This window comes from Megascapheus bottae, chromosome 25 (genome assembly GCF_031878675.1).
Source record: "Megascapheus bottae isolate mThoBot1 chromosome 25, mThoBot2.hap1, whole genome shotgun sequence".
NCBI lineage: Eukaryota > Metazoa > Chordata > Mammalia > Rodentia > Geomyidae > Megascapheus > Megascapheus bottae.
The window spans coordinates 9,509,095-9,529,358 of NC_143533.1; the positions used below are offsets into that span (position 1 = coordinate 9,509,095).

The window sequence follows — 20,264 nt, forward strand, 5'->3', positions numbered from 1 at the left end:
CAAGGCTAAAGCTCTATCACCTGAGCCACAGCACCACTTCCAGCTTTTTCTTTCTTTTTTTTCCAGTCCTGGGCTTGAGCTCAGGGCCTGAGCACTGTCCTTGGACTTTCTCAAGGCTAGAGCTCTACCACTTGAGCCTCAGCACCATTTCTGGCTTTTTTCTACGCATGTACTGCCGAGGAATCGAACCTGGGTCTTCATGCATGCTAGGCAAGCATTTTAACCACTAGGCCAAACTCCCGGCCCCCACTTCCAGCTTTTTCTATGTATGTGGTACAAGGAATCAAACCTGGGTCTTTATGCATGCTAGGCAAGTGTTCTACCACTAGGCAAAACTCCCCCCACTCCCCATTTTTTTCAGAGCCTTTTTTTTTTTTTTTTTGCCAGTCCTGGGCTTGAGCTCAGGGCCTGAGCACTGTCCTTGGACTTTTTCAAGGTTAGAGCTCTACTACTTGAGCCTAAGCACCACTTCCGGCTTTTTTTTTTTTTTTCTATGTATGCGGTACTGAGGAATCGAACCCGGGTCTTCATGCATGCTAGGCAAGCACTTTAACCACTAGGCCAAACTCCCGGCCCTTTCAGAGCCTTTTTAATATTGCCCACTAACCTGTTATGATACTCTGCTAAAGGATTTTCATCTTCTAGGATCTTTCGGCCTGCAAAGTCAATGGTAATCTTCTTAGAGAGTCGAGAGGCATGACGAAGTTCTCTTAGCTCCTCCTCCCGCTTCTGCAAGGTTTCTCGCTCAATTTTGGACAACCATTGGTTAGAATCACTGGCAAAGTAATCTGATTCATCATCAATGACTTGAGTCCTTCGAATGCTAAGGAAAAAAAAGAGCATATAGAAAATAAACTGATACATATAGAGTAGTTACTAGAGAACTGTTTCAAAGTAGCTTATGTTCTAGAAGTTACTGTTTCAACTATTGAAACAAGAATGTTCCAAAGTCAGGCTAAGCTGGACCAGGAGTGTGGCTTAGTGGTAGAGTATTTACCTAGCATGCATGAAACCCTGGGTTCATTTCCTTAGTACCATATACAGGGGAAAAAAAAAAAAAGGCTAAGCTCTGTCTGATTCCCAATTTCTAAATTTATCTTATCTCCACTGCAAGCTCAGCTCAGCTCCCAACCTCCAAAAGGGAAAAGCACAGCACCATAATCCACTGTCATTCTACCTTTCCAACTAGTCTAGCCTTCATTCATTCTTTCAGTTGCTCTTTTTTGTTTTTTCAATGCTGAAGATTGCAGCTTACACTTCTCAAACTGGACATCAGTCTGGTTTTGCTGTCACTCAGACTAGGTTTTGGCAACTTAATAGCCACCATAATCCTTCTACAACTGGTTGAGATCCAGTCTTTTTTTCATACACTCATTTACTTACTGAGATTCTAAGATGACAACTAGTCCTATGGCTTAACTATTTACTTTTTTTTTTTTTTTCCAGTACTAAGGTGGAAACTCAGGGCCTGACATTTTTTGCATGTGGTTGGTACTCTAGTACTTGAGTCACAATTCCACTTCCAGCTTTCTGCTGGTTATTTGGAGACAGAGTATTAAGGATTTGTGTACCTATGCTGTCTTTGTACTGAAATCCTCAAATTTCAGCCTTCTGATTATCTAGGATTATAGGCACCCATGCACACAACTACTTTTTTTGTTTTTAAAAAAAACTGGTACGGGGGCTTGAGTCCAGTACCAGTTTAGAGATAGGGGGAAAGGGTCTATCTTAGCTTTATCACTCAAGGATGCAAGGATGGCTCTACCACTTGAGCCACATCTCCACTTCCAGGTTTTTGCAGGTTAATTGGAAATACGAGTTTCAATGACTTTTCTACTGAGGCTAGTTTTGAACCAGAATCTTTAGATCTCAGCTTCCTGAGTAGTTAGGATTACAGGTGAGAGCTACTAGCATTTAGCTCAATTTATTTATTTAATAAGTCGTGGGGCTTGAACTCAGGACCTAGGCACTGTCCCTGAGCTTTTGTGCTCATGGCTAGCATTCTACCACTTTGAATCACAGTTCCATATCCAGTTTTCTGGTGGTTAATTGAAAGTAAGAGTCTCACAGACTTTTCTGCCCAAGCCGGCTTCAAACTGTGATCCTCAGATTCAGCTTCCTGAGAAATCTAGGATTATAGGCATGAGCCACTGGCACCTGGCTCAACTTACTCTGTTTTTGTATGTCATGGGGCTTGAACTCAGGGCCTGGGCACTCTTTTCCTCAAGGCTAGCACTCTACCTTTGAACCACAGCATTTCTCAATTTACTCTTAAGAATATTCTGTCCCCTATACTACTATATGTCAGTTTCTACATCCCTTCTTTTAATCTCCAGTTCTTCACCACATCCCAAGTTATGGCATAAGGGATCTCACTAAAATCATACTGACAAAGAAATTAAAGGAATCCTGTTAATCTATTATTTTTTGTTTGTTGGTCAAGAGCCTTGAAGTTACGGTCTGGAAGCTGTTGTACTCTACCATTTTAGCCACAGTGCTACTTCTAGTTTTCTAGTTATTAACTGGAGTAAGAGTCTCATAGGCCCAGGAGTTTGACCTAGTGGTAGAGTGCTTACCTAGCATGCACCAAGACCCGGGTTTGATTCCTTGGTACCACGTATATAGAAAAAGCCGTAAGTGGTACTGTGGCTCAAGTGGCAGAGTTCTAGCCTTGAGAAAACCCAAGGAAAGCACTCAGGCCCTGAGTTTAAGCCCCAGAACTGGCAAAAAAAAAAAAAAAAGTCACCGACTTTCCTGCCAGGGGTAGTTTTGAACTGTGATCCTCAGATTTCAGCCTCCCGATTGGCTAGGATTACAGGCATGAGCCACTGAAGCCCAGATTGATTTACTTTTTAACATTACAGATAACAAACCTTGGGGGGGGGGACACAAAAATTAACTGATTACTCCTAAGGGGAAAATTCAGTTAAGATTAAAATTCTCCATAATTATAAATTAGTGATATAGAGGCAAAAGGAACACCCTGAAATTATTTTTCTTTCCAGTGAAAATTCTGAAATTATATTCAATTTTTTTAAATGCTTTATTAATTTTTAATATTTTTATTTTTTTGCCAGTCCTGGGCTTGAGCTCAGGGCCTGAGCACTGTCCTTGGACTTTCTCAAGGCTAGAGCTCTACCACTTGAGCCTCAGCACCACTTCCAGCTTTTTTCTATGTATGTGGTACTGAGGAATCGAACCTGGGTCTTCGTGCATGCTAGGCAAGCACTTTAACCACTAGGCCAAGCTCCCGGCCCAATTATATTCAATTTTGATTTCGGTTTTTCAGGACTCAGCTGGAATTACAAAAACATTTTATTTTAAAATAGACCTGGTGACTGGGAGTTTGGCCTACTGGTAAAGTGCTTGCTTAGCATGCACAAAGACCCCTGGGTTCGATTCTTCAGTACTACATACATAGAAAAAAGCCAGAAGTGGTGCTGTGGCTCGAGTAGTAGAATTCTAGCCTTGAGGAAAGCCCAAGGATAGTGCTCAGTCCCTGAGTTCAAGCCCCAGGACTAGCAAAAAAAAAAAAAATAGAACTGGTTGGGCACTGGTGGCTTACACCTGCAATCTTAGGTAATTAGGAGAATAAGATCTGAGGATTGCACTTTGAACCAGCCTGAGCAGAAGAATCTCTGTGAGACTCTTACCTCTAAAAAACTACTTTAAAAAAGCCAGAAAAATGGGGGCCGGGAGTTTGGCCTACAAGTAGAGTGCTTGCCTAGCATGCACGAAGACCTGGGTTCGATTCCTTGGTACCACATGCATAGAAAAATAAAAAAGCTGGAAGTGGTGCTGAGGCTCAAGTGGTAGAGCTCTAGCCTTGAGAAAGTCCAAGGACGGCAGGGTTCAGGCCCTGAGCTCAAGCCCAGGACTGGCAAAAAAAAGCCAGAAATGGTGGTGTGGTGGCTGTGGTAGAGCACTAGCCTTGAGCATCAGAGGATCAGGGACAGAGACCAGACCCAGAGTTGAAGACCTAGGACTAGCAAAAAAATAAAGAAATAAAATAAAACAGTCAGGCCAGGAGTTTGGCCTAGTGGTAGCATGCTTGCCTTGCATGCATGAAGGCCCAGGTTCTATTCCTTGGTAACACATACATAGAAAAAAAGCCAGAAATGGTGCTGTGGCTCAAGTGGTAGAGCTCTAGCCTTGAGAAAGTCCAAGGACGGTGCTCAGGCCTTGAGTTCTCACGGTCTTTAGTGCTGGGGCTGGCTTGGAACCACCATCCTCAGATCTCAGCCTCCTGAATAGCTAGGATTACAGGCACGAGCCACTGAGTCCGGCCTCTGTGAAAACTTATCTCCAGCAAAAAGCCTGAAGTAGATTTGAGGCTCAAGTAATAAAGTGCCAGCCTTGAAGGAAAAAGCTAAGGGATAATGCTCAGGCCAGCCTGGACATAAATACAAGACTCTATTATAAAATAAAATAAAATAGTCAGAACATGGAATTCTTTCTGTTATAATAACCAGCAAGACAAGCTTTAAGTCTAGAAAATAAAACAGGTACTCTTGAACACATGAGTAAAACAATGACATCGGTAGGGACATTTTCTTCTATTTTCTATTTAACTAGAAATACAGGTTGGGGGTGGTGGCTCACATCTGCAATTGCAGCTGCATTGAAAACATATATAGGAAGATCATAGTACATGCTGACCTGGGCAAATACTTGAGACACTATCCAAAAATTAAAGCAAAAGAAGACTGGGGGGGTGTTGCTAAAGGGTTTAGCTCAGGGCTAGCTTTGAACCTTAGTCCTCAGATCTCAGCTAGTAGCTGAGTAGCTAGGATTACAGGCATGAGCCATTGGTATAAGAAGGTCTGTGAAATTCTTATCTCCAATTAACTACCAAAATGGCTGAAGTGGAACACAGCTCAAGCGTTAAGAGAGCTAGCTTTGAGGGCCAGCATGAAAAAATAAAAAAGTATGCCAGGCACCAGTGGCTCCTACCAGTAATCCTACCTGCTCTAGGAGGCCAAAGTCTGAAGATCAAGGTTTAAAGGCAGGAAAGTCCCTGATACTCTTTTTTTTTTTTTTTTTTTATGTTTTATTTTATTTATTTATTTATTTATTTTTGCCAGTCCTGGGCTTAAGCTCAGGGCCTGAGCACTGTCCTTTGACATTCTCAAGGCTAGAGGTTTACCACTTGAGCCTCAGCACCACTTCTGACTTTTTTCTATGTACGTGGTACCGAGGAATCGAACCCGGGTCTTCATGCATGCTAGGCAAGCACTTTAACCACTAGGCCAAACTCCCAGCCCCCCTGACACTCTTATCTCTAATTAATCACAGAAAAAGTCAGAAGTAGCACTGTGGCTCAAGTGAGAGAGTATTAGCCTTGAACAAAAGGAGTTCAGGGACATTGCCTAGGCCCAGAGTTCAAGCCCCAGGATTAGCAAAAACTAAAAAGGAAATAAAAAAAACCAAATCAAGTACCAAAAAAAAAAATGTTTTAAAAGCCAGAATCTATGAAGTAAGCTATTTTTTTTGGTGGAGTTGGGGTCAGTGATGGGGCTTGAACTCAGGGCCTAGATGCTATCCTTGAGCCTCTCTGTACACAATCTAGTGCTCTACTACTTGAGCCACAAAGCCACTTTCAGCTTTTGAGTGGTTACCTGGAGATTAGTCTCATGGAGACTTCAACTTGGCTGGCTTCAAATAGCAATCCTCAGATCTCAGCCTCTTGAGTAGCTAGGCTTATAGGTGTGAACCAGCAGGCTGGCACGAACTAAGCTATTACTTAGCAGTTCTTCTACTAACTTTATCATACCTAGTTCTGTCAAACTCTAACAGCTTGTCTTTGTGCTTGATAGCCTTCTCCAGACCAGACTTCAGTCGAGATTCTTGATGAGGAAGAAGGTCCTTGGTAGAGGCATCCACCATTCCAGAATTCTCTGACCCTGAAATTCAATAAGGAAATCAAATAGTATCAGCCTACAGTAGAAATGACTTGTATTACTGTGTAGCAAAGAAGATACAATTTGGTTTTGGCCTGAGATCTGAACTCTACATATCACTGGGAAACAAACAGGAATATAGACCAGATCTGATCTATAAAGTATAAATGACACCTGACACAACATATCTCTTTCACTATAGAAATTCAAATCAATAAGGATACCAAATCTGTTAACAACAGAACACTAAAATGCCTTATAGAGTTGAGGAAGTACTTCAGTGGTAGAAATCTTCCCTGGAATCTGTAAGGTCTTTGGTTCTATCCCCTATACTGCTAAAAAACAACAACAAAAACAGAAAGGAAATACCTCATCAATAAAAAACTGAGTGGGGGAGGGGAGGGCCTGGGAGTTAGAGCCCAGTAGCAGAGTGCTTGCCTAGTATGCACGAAGAGCATGATTCCTCAGTACCACATACATAGAAAAGCTGGAAGCAGTGCTGTGACTCAAGTGGCAGAATGCTAGCTTTGAGGAAAAAGCCTAAGGACAGTGCTCAGGCCTTGAGTTCAAGCCTCAGGACTGGCAAAAACAAACAAACAACAACAACAACAAAAACCTGAGTGCGACTTACTAGCACCTCTAAATGCACTTTATGCACTAAATAAGGAAGAAAGTTTTCATTATCTTTATTTACAAATAAGGAAACTCAAGTTCAGAGATGACAAAGTAATTTTTTTTTTCTGGCCCTGGAGCTTAAACTCAGTGCCCAGGCACTGTCTCTAAGCTCTTAGGCTCAAGCCTAATATTTTCCCACTTTGAGCCACAGTGCCACTTCTAACTTTCTGGTAGTTAATTGGAGATAAGAATCACTAAGGGGCTGGGTGCGGTGGCTCATGCCTGTAATCCTAGTTATTCAGGAGTCTGAGATCTGAGAATTATGGTTCAAAGCCAGCCCAGGCACTAAAGAACCTGAGACTCTTATCTCCAATTAATCTCTAGAAAATTGGAAAGTGGGGCCATGGCTCCAGGGGTAGGGCAGTAGCCTTGAGCTGAAGAGCTCCAGGACAACACCCAGGCCCAGAGTTCAAGCCCCATGACCCACATTTAAAAAAAAAAAGAGAATGCTCAGGGGCCTGGGAATGTGGCTTGGTGGTAGAGTGCTTGCCTGGCATGCATGAAGCCCTGGTTCCATTCCTCAGTACTACACAAACAGAAAAAGCCAGAAGTGGCACTGTGGCTCAAGTAATAGAATGCTAACCTTGAGCAAGAGAAGCTCAGAGACAGTGCTCAGGCCCTGAGTTAAGCCACAGGACTGAAAAAAAAATTCAGACTGCTGAGGCCTAGGCTGATTTTGAATCAAGATCATTAGATCCCAGCTTCCTGAATAGTTAGGATTATAGGCAAGAGCTACCAGAGCCTAGCCCATCTCCAGTTAACTACTCAAAACCTGGAAGTAGAGCTAGGACTAAAAGTGATAGCTAGCCTTGAGCAAAAAGAGCTTAGGGGTAGCACCTGGCTTTGAATTCAAGCTCCATAACCAACAACAACAATAAAGAAAAACAACCACAGATAGAAGAAAATGTATGTGTTGCTATAATAATTTAATTAAAAAATTAGGTCTACCTGACATAAGCTTCTTTAACAGCTTTTGGCTTTTGTTTGAGTCACGCTGCAAAATATCCTGTTCTTCATGAGTACATACCTTTAAAAATAATGAGTAAAAATAATGAGGTTAAAAAAAAAAAAGGAAGTTCTCACTATGGGTCCCAGTTGCCCTTAACTTCACAATCTTACTACTTAAGTATTCTGTGTGCTAGGCTTCATTGGACATTTTAGAAAGGAATTTACTAGAAAAAGAGAAAATAAATGAGACCTGAATGGCTATATACATTAATCCAAAGGAAAATATCAACAAAAAAGAATTTACCAGAGAGCCACAGAATAAGCAGGGACCGGAACCCTCTTGTTCGCAGACAATACGTCCACAAACTAGACAGTTATTGATGAGCTTGTGCTTCTGGCCCAGGCAATCACAAGGGTGGCGACCAGGAAGAAGTACTGCAAGCTTGTCCTGTCCTTCTCTTGTGTACAAATTGACAAATTTTGTCTTCTTCTTTACAGTGTTACTGCTTTCCTGTGCCTAATTAACACAAAGACATTACAAAAATAATAACAATGAAAACAAAAAGGAAAAAAAGCAAGTTAAAATTTAACTTCTGCATTTATCTAATAACCATGGAAAGGAGGAAGGAGAGGTATGAATTATTTATAATTATGGATCTGAGAAGTTAAGTTCTAGAAAAAACTAGTAAATAACTACCTTGCCTTAGCATAGCACTGGTGGCTCATGCCTATAATCCTAGCTACTCAACAGGCTGAAATCTGAGGATCATAGGTCAAAGAAAGCTGAAACAGGAAAATCTGTGAGACTCTTATCTCCAATTAACTGGAATTGGAGCTATGGCTCCAATTAACCAGAGAATTAAAGTGGCACTATGACTCATAGTGGTAAAATGCTATCCTTGAGCAAAACTGCTCAGGGATAATGTCTAGCCTCTGAGTTTAAGCCCCCTGACCGCCAGAAGAAAAAAAAAAGAAAGAAAGAAAAAAATAAGATATAATATCACGACAACATTCAGAATGATCAACTCAAAAACAAACAAATAAAAAATATATGAAGTGATGACTAGTTGCGGTGGCTCACCCTTGTTCTAACTACTCAGAAGGCTGAGATTGAGGATTGTAGTTCAAAGCCAGCCCAGGTACTAAAGAACCTGAGACTCTTATCTCAATTAACCACTAGAAAACCAGAAATGGGTAGGGAGTTAGCCTTGAGCTGAAGGGCTCAGGGACAACACCCAGGCCCAGAGATCAAGCCCTACAACTAACTCCCACTCCCTCTCCCTCCCCGCCCCACCCTCTTCTTGCGTGCTATACAAGCATTCTACCAATAGGCCACACTCTCTGACACAGTAAGAACTCTTTTACAGTACAACTGCTATAAAAGAAAAAGAATTAATTGAGGGGGAGGGGGCAGGAGTTTGGCCTAGTGTTAAGAGTACTTGCCTAGTATACACAAAGACCAGGGGGTTCGATTCCTCGGTACCACATACATAGAAAAAGCTGGAAATGGTGCTGTGGCTCAAGTGGCAGAGTGCTAGCCTTGAGAAAAGCCTAAGAACAGTGCTCAGGCCCTGAGTTCAAGCCCCATGTCTGGCAAAAAAAAAAAAAATTGGGGCCAGAAATTTATCCTAATGGTAGAGTGCTTCCCTAGCAAACAAAACACTTGGATTCGATTTTTCAGTACTACATACATAGAAAAAGCCAGAAGTGGTGCTATTGCTCAAGTGGTAGAGCTCTAGGCTTGAGAAAAACTCAAGGACAGTGCTCAGGCTCTAAGTTCAAGTCCCAGGAGTGGCAAAAAAGGAAAAAAGGCTGCGAGTTTGGCCTAGTGGTAGAGTGCTTATCTAGCATGCACGAAAACCCAGGTTCGATTCCTCGATACCACATACATAGAGAAGGCCAACAGTGGTGCGTGCTATGGCTCAAGTTGTAGAGCTCTAGCCTTGAGAAAGCCAAAGGACAGTGTTCTGGCCCTGAGTTCAGGCCCCAGGACTAGCAAAAAAATTAAAAAATTAAAATAAATTAAAAAAAAAGAATTAAAGAAAAAGCTTTTGTGTGGGGGAGACAGAGAGCTTACTTAGAATCCACCCGCCCCTCCCGCCTTTTTTTTTGTCATGGGCTTGAACTCTGGGCTGGGCACTGTCCCTGAGCTCTTCAGCTCAAGGCTACCTCTCTACCACATTGCCACAGTACCAATTCCTAGAACCTATTTAAATGACCTAGACAGTTCTGAAACTTTTGTTCATGTTGCCTCAACTTTCTGAATGCTGAAATTACTGCACATGCATATGCCACTGTGCTTGTTACTTGCTTAGTATTCATAAGATTATTTCTTTGGCCCTCAGCACTGCATAAAACAAAAAACTAAGCCAGGCACAGTGGCTCACACCTTTAATCCTAGCTACTCAGGAGGCTGAGATCTGAGAATTATGGTTAAAAGCCAGTCCAGGCAGGAAAGTCCCTGAGACTCTTATCTCCAGTTAACCTTCAGAAAACCAGAAGTAGTGCTGTGACTCAAAATGGTAGAGCATAGAGCAAAAAGAGCTCAGGAACAGCATCCAGGGTTCAGGTTGAAGTCCTACAACTAACAAAACAAAACAGAAAAGGGGCCGAGAGCATAGCCCAGTGGTAGAGGCTTACCTAGCATGCACGAAGCCCTACATTCGATTCCTCAGTACTCAGAAAAAAACAGGAAGTGGTTCTGTGGCTCAAGTGGTAGGGCATTAGCCTTGAGCAAAAAGTTCAAGCCAGGACTGGCAAAAAAACAAAAACAAAAAAAAACACAGAACAAAATCACTCACCTTAGCCAAATCAAAAGGTGTTTTAACTCCTACAGCTGTGTCAGGCTCAGCAAATGCAAGAACTTCTTGTTTGTTTCTTCCTTTCCGCCTACCACGCTTTAGTTGGTCTCCGGATCTTTGTCCATCTAAAATTTCTTTAAAAAATAATTAATTATGACTCACACACATGTATATGTATATATGTATATGTATACAAGTATAAAAATAGGTGCAAATGGTGCTGGGAGTTTGGCCTAGTGGTTAAAGTGCTTGCCTAGCATGCATGAAGACCCGGGTTCGATTCCTCAGTACTACATACATAGAAAAAAGCCGGAAGTGGTGCTGAGGCTCAAGTGGTAGAACTCTAGCCTTGAGAAAGTCCAAGGACCGTGCTCAGGCCCTGAGCTCAAGCTCAGGACTGGCAAAAAAAAAAAAAAAAGAAAAAAAATAGGTGCAAGTAGGGCCTAGAGGTAGAGTGCTCTAGCATGCACAAAGCCCTGGAAATTGATTCCTCGATACCAGATACACAGAAAAAGCTGGAAATGGTGCTGCTCTCTAATGGTAGAGTACTTGCTTTGAGAAAGCCCAAGGACAGTGCTCAGGCCTTGAGTTCAAGTCCCATGACTGGCAACAAAACAAAAGAAAACAAAACAAAAACTGCAAATCGGTGCAAGTAGTTAATAGCAAGACTCATTAGTTAACTTCTGCAACTAATAAATAGAAGGCAATGCTTAGTCAACACATCAAATTAGAATCACTCTCAAACAAAAGTTACATTTAAACTATTATTTTTAAGATTATAGTTATAACATGGTCAAAATAATAAGCTGAATTAAAATTTGGTATTTTACTTTGTATAATTATAACTGCTTTATGTTATCTTATACTATACATTTGTTTTCATTAGGCATGCACCTAACTGAAAAAAATGTCTGGGAAAAAAAAAAAAAGAAAAAAAGCAGAGCAGCTAGACCTGTAATGCTAGCTACCCAAAAGGCTGAGATCTGAGAACTGAGGTTTGAAGCCAGTCCAGGCAGTAAGTCCTAAGACTCTTATGTTCAACAAACTATGAAAAAAGCTAAAAGTAGAGCTGTGACTCAAGTGGCAAAGCACTAGCCTTAAACAAAAGAAGCTCAAGGGCACCATCTAGGCCTGGGCTGGCTTTAAACTATTATCCTCAGATCTCATCCTCCTGAGTAGCTAGGATTACAGGTGTGAGTCACCATGCCCTGATTTTTTTTGTTGTTGGTCATGGAGCTTGAACTCTGAGCTTGGGCGCTGTCCCTGAGCTCTTCAGCTCAAGACTACCAACCTACCTCTTGAGTCACAGAGCCACTTCCAGTTTTCTGGTAGTTAATTGGACAGTCTCACATACTTTCATGCCCAGGCTGGCTTTGAACCACAATCCTCAAATCTCAGCCTCTATAGCTAGGATTACAGGCATGTGCCACTGCACCCAGCTTTTTTTTTGTTGTTTTTGTGCCTATCCTGGTACCTAAACTCAGGGCTTAGGTACTATCCCTGAACTGTTTAGCTTAAGGCTAGTACTCTACCACTAGATGCACAGCTCCATTTCCAACTTTTTGGTGGTTAACTGGAGATAAAGTCTCAAGGACTTTCCTGCCCTGGCTTGCTTTGAAACTTAATTCTCAGATCTCAGTCTTCAGATAGCTAGGATTACAGGCATGAGCCATCAGCACCAGGCTTTAGATAATTTTTTTTTTTTTGTCAGTCATGAAGCTTGAACTTAGGGCTGATTGTTGTCCCTGAACTCTGTGGCTCAAGACTAGTGCTCTACCACTTGGAGCCACAATGCCATGTCCAGTTTTCTGGTGGTTAACTAGAGATAAGAGTCTCACAGGCTGGAAATGTAGCTTAGTGGTAGAGTGCTTGCCTAGCATGCATGAGGTCCTAGGATTAATTCCTTGGTATCACATAAACAAACATTTTTTTAATTAAAAAAATAAATGCCAATAAGCCTGGCTCACACCTGTAATCTTACCTACTCAGGAGGCCGAGATCTGAGGATCTCAGTTCAAAGTCAGCCTGGGCACTAAAGAACAATGTGAGACTTTTAGACTTTTATCTCCAATTAATTCCAGATCCTTGAGCTGAAGAGCTCAGGGACAGCATCCAGGCCCAGAGTTCAACCCCCCCCAACCCACACAAAGTCACTGACTTTCCTGCCTGGGCTACTAGGATTACAGGCATGAGTTTCAGTACCCAGCTAGATCATTCTTTTTTTTTTTTTTTTTTAAGTCAGTCCTGGGCTTGAGCTCAGGGTCTGAGCATTGTCCTTGGACTTTCTCAAAGCTAGAGCTCTACCACTTGAGCCTCAGCACCACTTCCACTTGCAGATTTTTTTTTTTTCCTATGTATGTGGTACTGAGGAATTGAACCCGGGGCTTCCTGCATGCTAGGCAAGTACTCTACCACTAGGCCAAACTCCCAGACCCTTCCAGCTTTTTTCTATGTATGTGGTACCAAGGAATCTAACCCTGGTCTTCGTGCATGCTAGGCAAGCACTCTACCACTAGGCCAAACTCCTGGCTCATAGATCATTCTTTTGTCTATTTACCAGTAATATTTCTAACTTTACTAATTGCACACTTACCATCTTTTTTGCAGCATTGTTGCAAAGGATCACAAATTAACTCTTGCTCATTCTTTTCCCATTTGGTTATAAGATCTTCTATGAATTGGCCTTTTTTGCCTTCATTTCCCTGTAGAAGGTCTGTCACATATTCTCGTATCTCTTCGGCACTTTCAATCGACAAAACATACCTCAGGAAGCAAAAAAGAAATTGTTGGAACAAGGATAGCTTATCCTATGTTTCTAGAGATTAAAGCAACAAAAATACACATTTGAACTGGGAATGTAGCTAAACTTGCCTAGAATCTGTGAGTTTTCAAGTTCAATCTCTAATATGGCTTAAAAACAAACATCATTTATTACTTTGTTCAAAGCCAGCCCAGGTACTAAAGAACAGGAGACTCATCTCTAATTAACCACCAGAAAACTGGACGTAGCACTGTAGCTCAAGGGGTAGAACATTAGCCTTGAACTGAAGAACTCAGGGACAGCTCCCAGGCCCAGAGTTCAAGCCCCATGACCAACAAAAAAAGAAAAAAAAAAAAGATGCTGACCTCAAGTAGTTCATAATGTGGCTTTCCTATGCATTTAGTCATTTATTGTTTCTGTATGAGTTTTTGTTTTTGTCAGTCCTGGGGCTTGAACTCTGGGCCTAGGTGCTATCTCTGGACTCCTTTTGCTCAAGTCTAGCACTCTATCACTTGAGCCACACCAACCACTTTTAACTTTTTCTGTGATTACTTGAAAATAAGAGTTTCACACATTTTCCTGTCCAGGCTAGCTTCAAACCACCAGCCTCAGATCTCAACCTTCTGACTACCTTACAGGAATAAGCCACTGACCCCCAAGTTGTATTTTTATAAAATCAAATATATGCTATAATGGGTGTAAAGTTATTCTTAAATAAGAAAAACTACTACATCAGTTTTTATTTTGTTTTTGAGATAGAGACTTGCTAAATTTGCCTAAGCTAATTTCAACTTCGGGATCTTCCTTACTGCACTTCGTGAGTAGCCAGAATTGAAGATGTTCACTATCATGCCTAGTAAATTTCTGTTTTCTTCTCCTCCTTCCTTACTCTGTAATGATTAACTTTTGAAAATGACATCTAATTACTGAACAAGTAAAATAAAAAAATTCATCCAAATGTACTATGTACCAAATCTTAACAAAATAAAATCAATAAAAGCATGGACGCATTTCATACTGTGGAATAAAATTTATTTTGTTATTTCTCTGTGCAGATTGTAATGTCTTATAAACATGCCATTAATTGGAAATTTAATAATTCTGGTATTAGCAGGGAGCTAGTGACTCACACCTGTAATTCTAACTACTTAGGAGACTGAGGATAGAGTTTCGAAGTCAACTCAAGCAGCAAAATCCATGAGACATGGCTTAAGAGGTAAAAGTGCCAACCTTGAGCAAAAGAAGTCAAGTGAGAAAATGAGGCTCTGAGATCAAGGTCCATACTAGTACAAAAATATTCACTATTTAAAACTACTCATATAAGAACAATACAATTGAGTAATTCCAAATCAAATGTCAGATGAAGCACAGCAAAGCGAATGCTTTCATTATGGCATTATGATCTGTTGTGTAACAACTAGCAAATTAGTGCCTTCTCCTCCTCCTCCTCCTCTTCTTTTTCTTGTCAGTTGTGGGGCTTGAATTCAGGGCCTGGGTGTATTCCTGAGCCTTTTTGTCCTCAAGGTTAGCACTCTACCACTTGAGCCACAGCACCACTTGCCATTTTTGAGTAGTTAAATGGAGAATCTCATGGGGACTTTTATGCCCAGGCTAGCTTTGAACCACAATCTTCAGATCTCCACCTTCTGAGTAGTTAGGATTAAAGGTATGAACCACTAAAGGTATCTTTAATGCTTGAGTTCAAAACACTTCTTGTCCAACTCATACTTATGAAAAAAAATTCAAGCCATTTTTAGTCATTAAAATTTCAGTTTTAAAACAGAAATATGTTACTCTACCATTTTCAAGGATATGAATAAGTTTAACTCAGAAAAACCTGGATCTGGGACCAGGAGCATGACCCAGTGGTAGAGTGCTCACCTAGAATGCACGAAGCCCTGGGTTCAATTCCTCAGTACCACATTCACAGAAAAAGCCAGAAGTGGCACTGTGGCTCAAGTGGCAGAGTGCTAGTCTTGAGCAAAAAGTATCCAAGGACAGTCCCAGGGTGCTGAATTCAAGCCCCAGGCCTGCTGGGGAAGGGTGGAAGCTGTAAAACCATTACCTGTGGGACCAGGAGTGTAGCGTTGTGGTAGAGTGCTTTGACTAGCATGCATAAAGCCCTGGGTTCAATTCCTTGGTACCACATACACAGAAAAATCCAGAAGTGGTACTGTGGCTCAAGTGGTAGAGCACTAGCTTTGAGAAAGTTCAAGGACAGCACCCAGGCCTTAAGTTCAAGCCCCACTGGGGAAAAAAAGAATAATAAAAAAAATTACCTGCAAGAATCGGGATAATCTTGATATTGCGCAAGCTCAAACAATATATTTGATTCTCAGCCTGAGAAAACTGCATTTATCGTCCTCCTTTAAAACACTGAGTAACTAATATAATTGAATTTGAATTCAATTATTTTAGCAAATACTACTTCTTCTGATTCATAAATTGCCAAGACTCATTTCATTTGATGACAGTCTACTCCCTGCCCCAAGTTCTGGGGATTAAACCCACAGGGATTCACATATGCTAGGCAAGAACATCTACCACACACTGAGCTACAATTCAGTCCAGGACTTCAAAAAAGTTTGAAGCCCAAGAACAGTGCTCAGACCCTGAACGCAAGCCTGAGACTAGCAAAAAAAGAGAAAAGTTTGAGAATTAATCTGATTTTGCTGTCAAATAAGGATAAAGCCATATATGGTTTATCTGTGGTTGTTTCTTTTTTTTATTGTAATTAGTAAAAGGGTTACATGATATTTGCCAGATAGAAGGTGCATTAATTCACATACACTGATACCCTTTCACATGTCTTGGTACCCGTTTCCCTCCCCCCCCCACTGTGGTTGTTTCTTACAGTCTATTTTAGTATTTAAAAAATTTAGTATAATCCCAACATGCAGTAAGGGACATCCATAGTCCCAGGCCAACCATAGCTATGGATAGAAGCCCCTGTCTGAAAATAAAATACATAAGCCAAGTGCAGGTGGCTCATGCCTATGAATGCTAACTACTCAGGACTCTGAGATCTAATGACAGAGGTTTGAAGTCAATCCAGACAGACAAATCCTTAGGACTCATTTCCAATCAGTTAGAAAAAAAGCCAAAACTGGAGATGTGACTCAAGTGGCAGAGCTCTGGGGGTGGGGGGGAAAGAGCTACTAGAATTTAATCTCTAGCACAGGTGCCACACACACACACACACACACACACACACACACTCAAAGGTAAAAATAAAAAAGCCATAAAACTAATCCTTTTAAGTTGACTCTCATAACTCATTCTACCCTGACAAATTTATTTTCTCCCAAACTCAGATTCTTGTTGTTTCTTTACAATCCTAAAGTAGTAACTTAGGCTTCAGTATAAGTAAACAAGAAATCAAGTAATGAGTTCTTTAATATTTAAGTTTAATCTTCCACTGAATGCTCTCTCCACCTCTCTCTCTATATTTTTTAATTCAGGTGAAAGACATAATTTGCAGTAAATCTTCAGTGTTTCAAATCATAATGAGGACCCATCATTTCAGGCTCCTACAGCACCTTTCCACAGCAGCTCATATCTCAGCACTCAATCCACACAGCCAGGCATAACCAATTGTTTTGACAGTCACTGTTGCCCCAGCAACTGGCATGAAGCATTAGCACACTAAATATCTGCGGGTCCATTCAAAGCAGCTATTAAATCTCGATCCTCATCTCTACGTCATAATTTTAAACTACCAAATATAAGTTATAACTAATTATACTCGTTTTATAGATAAGGAAGCTAAGGTGCAGAGGGGAAGTTAAAAATAAAACACAGGATTCTCGAGTCAGAAACTCTTTCCACGGCACCACGGCACCTCGGTTGAAATGTTAGGTCCTGACCTGACACAACTTCAGACCCGGAAAATTAGAATGCTCTGAGTAACAGATGTCCGGAGAGATGATTTAACTTGCTCCTCCGTTATTGGCAGGGGTAATTTTTAGAGATAGGACATTGTCAAAGGAAAACAAGCCCTCATCACTTATCGTGGAGCCTGACGCGCTTGCCCGGAGACTACTATACAGGCAGGAGGCCAAAATTCGGGCTCCCCACACCAACGCTCGCATCGCATTTCTTCTCTCGAGTTTTCAGTCCTCCCCGCTTCCGCCTTCTCTCTAACCACTCCACATTCCCTCCACGCGCTTACTGAATGATCTCCTCGCTGACATCCAGGCCGAAGGTTTTCCTCAACTGCTGGGTACACCAGTGTACCAGGGAATCCTGGGGCGCCGGGCCAGCGACCGCCATCTTCGCCCGCCGGAACCAGCTGGGCTACACAAGCCCCAACCCCAGGTCCGACGCCGGACTAGTTCCCCACGCAACCCTGACGTTGCGTTCCTGGTTCCGTCACCTTTCCCCGCCCCTCAGATAATCCCGCCCCCGTGTGGCCCCGCCTCCAGCGCAGGTCTCTCTCCGATTGCTCCACCTCCAGGGCTGACCCAGTCCCCAGCCCAGGTGCTCGACTCCTCCTGCCTGCTGCCTTTCGCAACGTGAGAGCTCTGTCCATGCCTGATGGATTGTTCCCCATCACCAGAAGCAAAACTGGAGGAAGGCCAAGGGCAGTTGTTCTGAGGAATAGTGCAAAGATACCAAAGAGAAAAGACTTGTACTCTGTACGCTGAGGGTAACAGCTTTTAAATGTGGTTTCAGGTAAAACACTTAAAACATCTCTTGTGAGTTATAGCACTTAAGTGCTATATTCGTTTTTTGTCCCGGCAGTGTTCTCGTGAGCTTCTGTTAATACTAGATTCACACTGGTGCGATCTGTTTAGCTCTTGATCATTCTTTCTGTCTCTGTGTCTGTTTCTATCTCTCTCTGACTGTCTCTGTCTGTCTGTCCGTCTCTGCCAGTATGGGGACTTGAATTTCAATTTCGGCCCGAATGCTGTTCCTTAAAGTTTTTTGTTTGTTTTCCAATCCTGGGGCCTGAGATAGGCCTGAGTACTGTCCTTGGACTTTCTCAAGGCTAGAGCTCTACCACTTGAGGCACAGCACCACTTCTAGCTTTTTCTGTGTATATGGTACTGAGAAATCAAATCAGAATCTTTTGCATGCTAGGCAAAGCACTCTACCACTAGGCCAAGCTCCCAGTCACAAACTCAGATCCTCTTATCTCACTGCCTTTAGTAGCTAGGATTATAGGCATAAGCCACAGTATATTTATTGTTCAGTTTCTTGGATTTGGTCTTTTCCAAGACAGCTAAGAAAATTCAAAGGGGCAAAAATTTAAAAGTTGCTGGAATTTGTGTATGAAAATCATCCATAGCAATTCACATGCACACATACATTCACTAGATATCTACATACATGCATATACACAAATATATAAGTGTAGAGATGATTCATTGAAAAGAAATGGTTGAAGCAGCTTTCTACATGCTGGAGGCAGCAGGAGGCAGCAACAGAAGAGTCCAGAAAGCCTGCTTGGTCTAGGTGAGGCCTCTCCAAAGAAAAAAAAAACAACCAAATGAATGAAACAAGTAAGCACCGAGATTGAGAAGAAAGACAGCAAAGTCCCTGAGGCTTGTTTACTTTTCTGGTTAGAATATGAATACCCTAGGGTAAAGAGGTTTCTACAGGTAATTGGGGGAAAAAAAAAATCTCTCCTATTATAATGCTAATTTAATTGAGATCCTTAATCCTTTAATACTGCTTTTTGTATCCTCAAGTGTTTGTCTTTTTGTGATGGAATCTCTAGATTTGTTTCTAGCTAAATCAGGCCTCTAATTTAGAGTCTCTTAGAGTGTTAATACTTTAGTTCAAGTGCTCTGCCAACTGAGCCATGCCTCCAAACAGGCTTTTTTTTTTTTGCCAGTCCTAGGCTGGAACTCAAGGTCTGGACACTGTCCTTGAGTTTCTTTGCTCAAGGCTTACACTCCACCACTTGAGCTTTTTCTATGAATGTAGTACTGAGGAATGGAACCCAGGGCTTCATGCATGCTAGGTGAGCATGCTACCACTAGGCCACATCCACTTTACCAGCCCTCCAAACACATTTTTTTTTTTTTTGCCAGTCCTGGGGCTTTAACTCAGAGCCTGAGCACTAATTATCCTTGGACACTTTTTGCTCCAAACTAACACTTGAGCAAAAAAACTCCAGGAACCACTTGAGCCACAACACTACTTCTGGCTTTTTCTGTGGATGTGGTTCTGGGGAATCCAACCCAGAGCTTCGTGCATGCTAGATGAGCATGCTACCACTAGGCCAAACTCCTGGCCCCTGTGTGGGACTCTTATCTTTAATAAAGCACCCCCCCAAAAAAAAAGAGAAAAGACAGAATAGATCTGAAGCTCGGTTGATAAGAGTGCTAGTCTTGAGCAAAATAGCTCAGCGACAGTACACAAGGCCACATACAACTCATTGAAGTACAACTCAGTGTTATACTTACACTTCTAAATTTGCTTTTCAAATAAGCAATACATCTCACATCAAGTTCATGCATGGCATTCAAATGAAAATAAAGTGATTCATTAGGGTAGTAATTAGATAGTAAGCATAGAGGTAGAAAAAATTAACTTCTTATTACAGAGATATGCTCATATATAGACTAGACTTGTGTTGTTAGTACATTTGGCAGATTTTTTGGGGGGGGGGCAGTCCTGGGGCTTGAACTCAGAGCTTGGGCACTGTCCTTAAGTTTTCCCAAGGCTAGTGCTCTACCACTTGAGCCATAACACCACTTCCGGCTTTTTCTGTGTATGTGGTACCAGGGAATTGAACCCAGGGTTTTGTGCATGTTAGGCAGGCACTTTACCCCTAGACCACATTCCCAGCCACCAGGCTTTTTTTTTTTTTAATTAGTTCAATGACCGTATTATTTTAATGTTTGTATGTATAAACAAACTTAAAGGTTAAGAAAACAAAACAACAACAAAAAAAAACCCAAACAAACCTGTAGTATTTTCCTTTCTCTTATCCCAGAGAATTGTTCAGTATGAATGCTGTAGTTGAAAGAATTCCATTTTTTGGTGCGTGCTCATGCATGTATGCACACATACACATACACACACACACACACACACGCACCAATGAGTTCAGTTTTCACAGGATTCCAGGACTACAAGTCCCTGATTTATCTGCTAGTAACTTCTGAGGAAATACCGTCATTCTCTGTCATTGCTGGACTTTCCTTTCTAAGCAGGCTCTCTGGGCCT

At 41.7% G+C, this 20,264-nt stretch overlaps 1 protein-coding gene across 2 annotated transcripts in view; it reads right to left on the reverse strand.

Annotated features, from left to right (window-relative positions):
• Positions 1-17,397, reverse strand: part of Trip4 (thyroid hormone receptor interactor 4) — a 51,869-nt gene extending 34,472 nt beyond the window's left edge. For both annotated transcript variants that reach the window (XM_090358199.1, XM_090358198.1), the window contains exons 1-7: positions 17,257-17,397; positions 12,918-13,087; positions 10,325-10,458; positions 7,828-8,040; positions 7,524-7,602; positions 5,774-5,903; positions 608-823 (exon numbers count right to left, since the gene is read on the reverse strand). In XM_090358199.1, the coding sequence (XP_090214325.1) occupies positions 608-823; positions 5,774-5,903; positions 7,524-7,602; positions 7,828-8,040; positions 10,325-10,458; positions 12,918-13,087; positions 17,257-17,357 (1,043 nt within the window). In that variant the 5' untranslated portion in view covers positions 17,358-17,397. The remainder of the gene's footprint in view (positions 1-607; positions 824-5,773; positions 5,904-7,523; positions 7,603-7,827; positions 8,041-10,324; positions 10,459-12,917; positions 13,088-17,256) is intronic.
• Between the last annotated feature and the right edge of the window lie 2,867 nt (positions 17,398-20,264).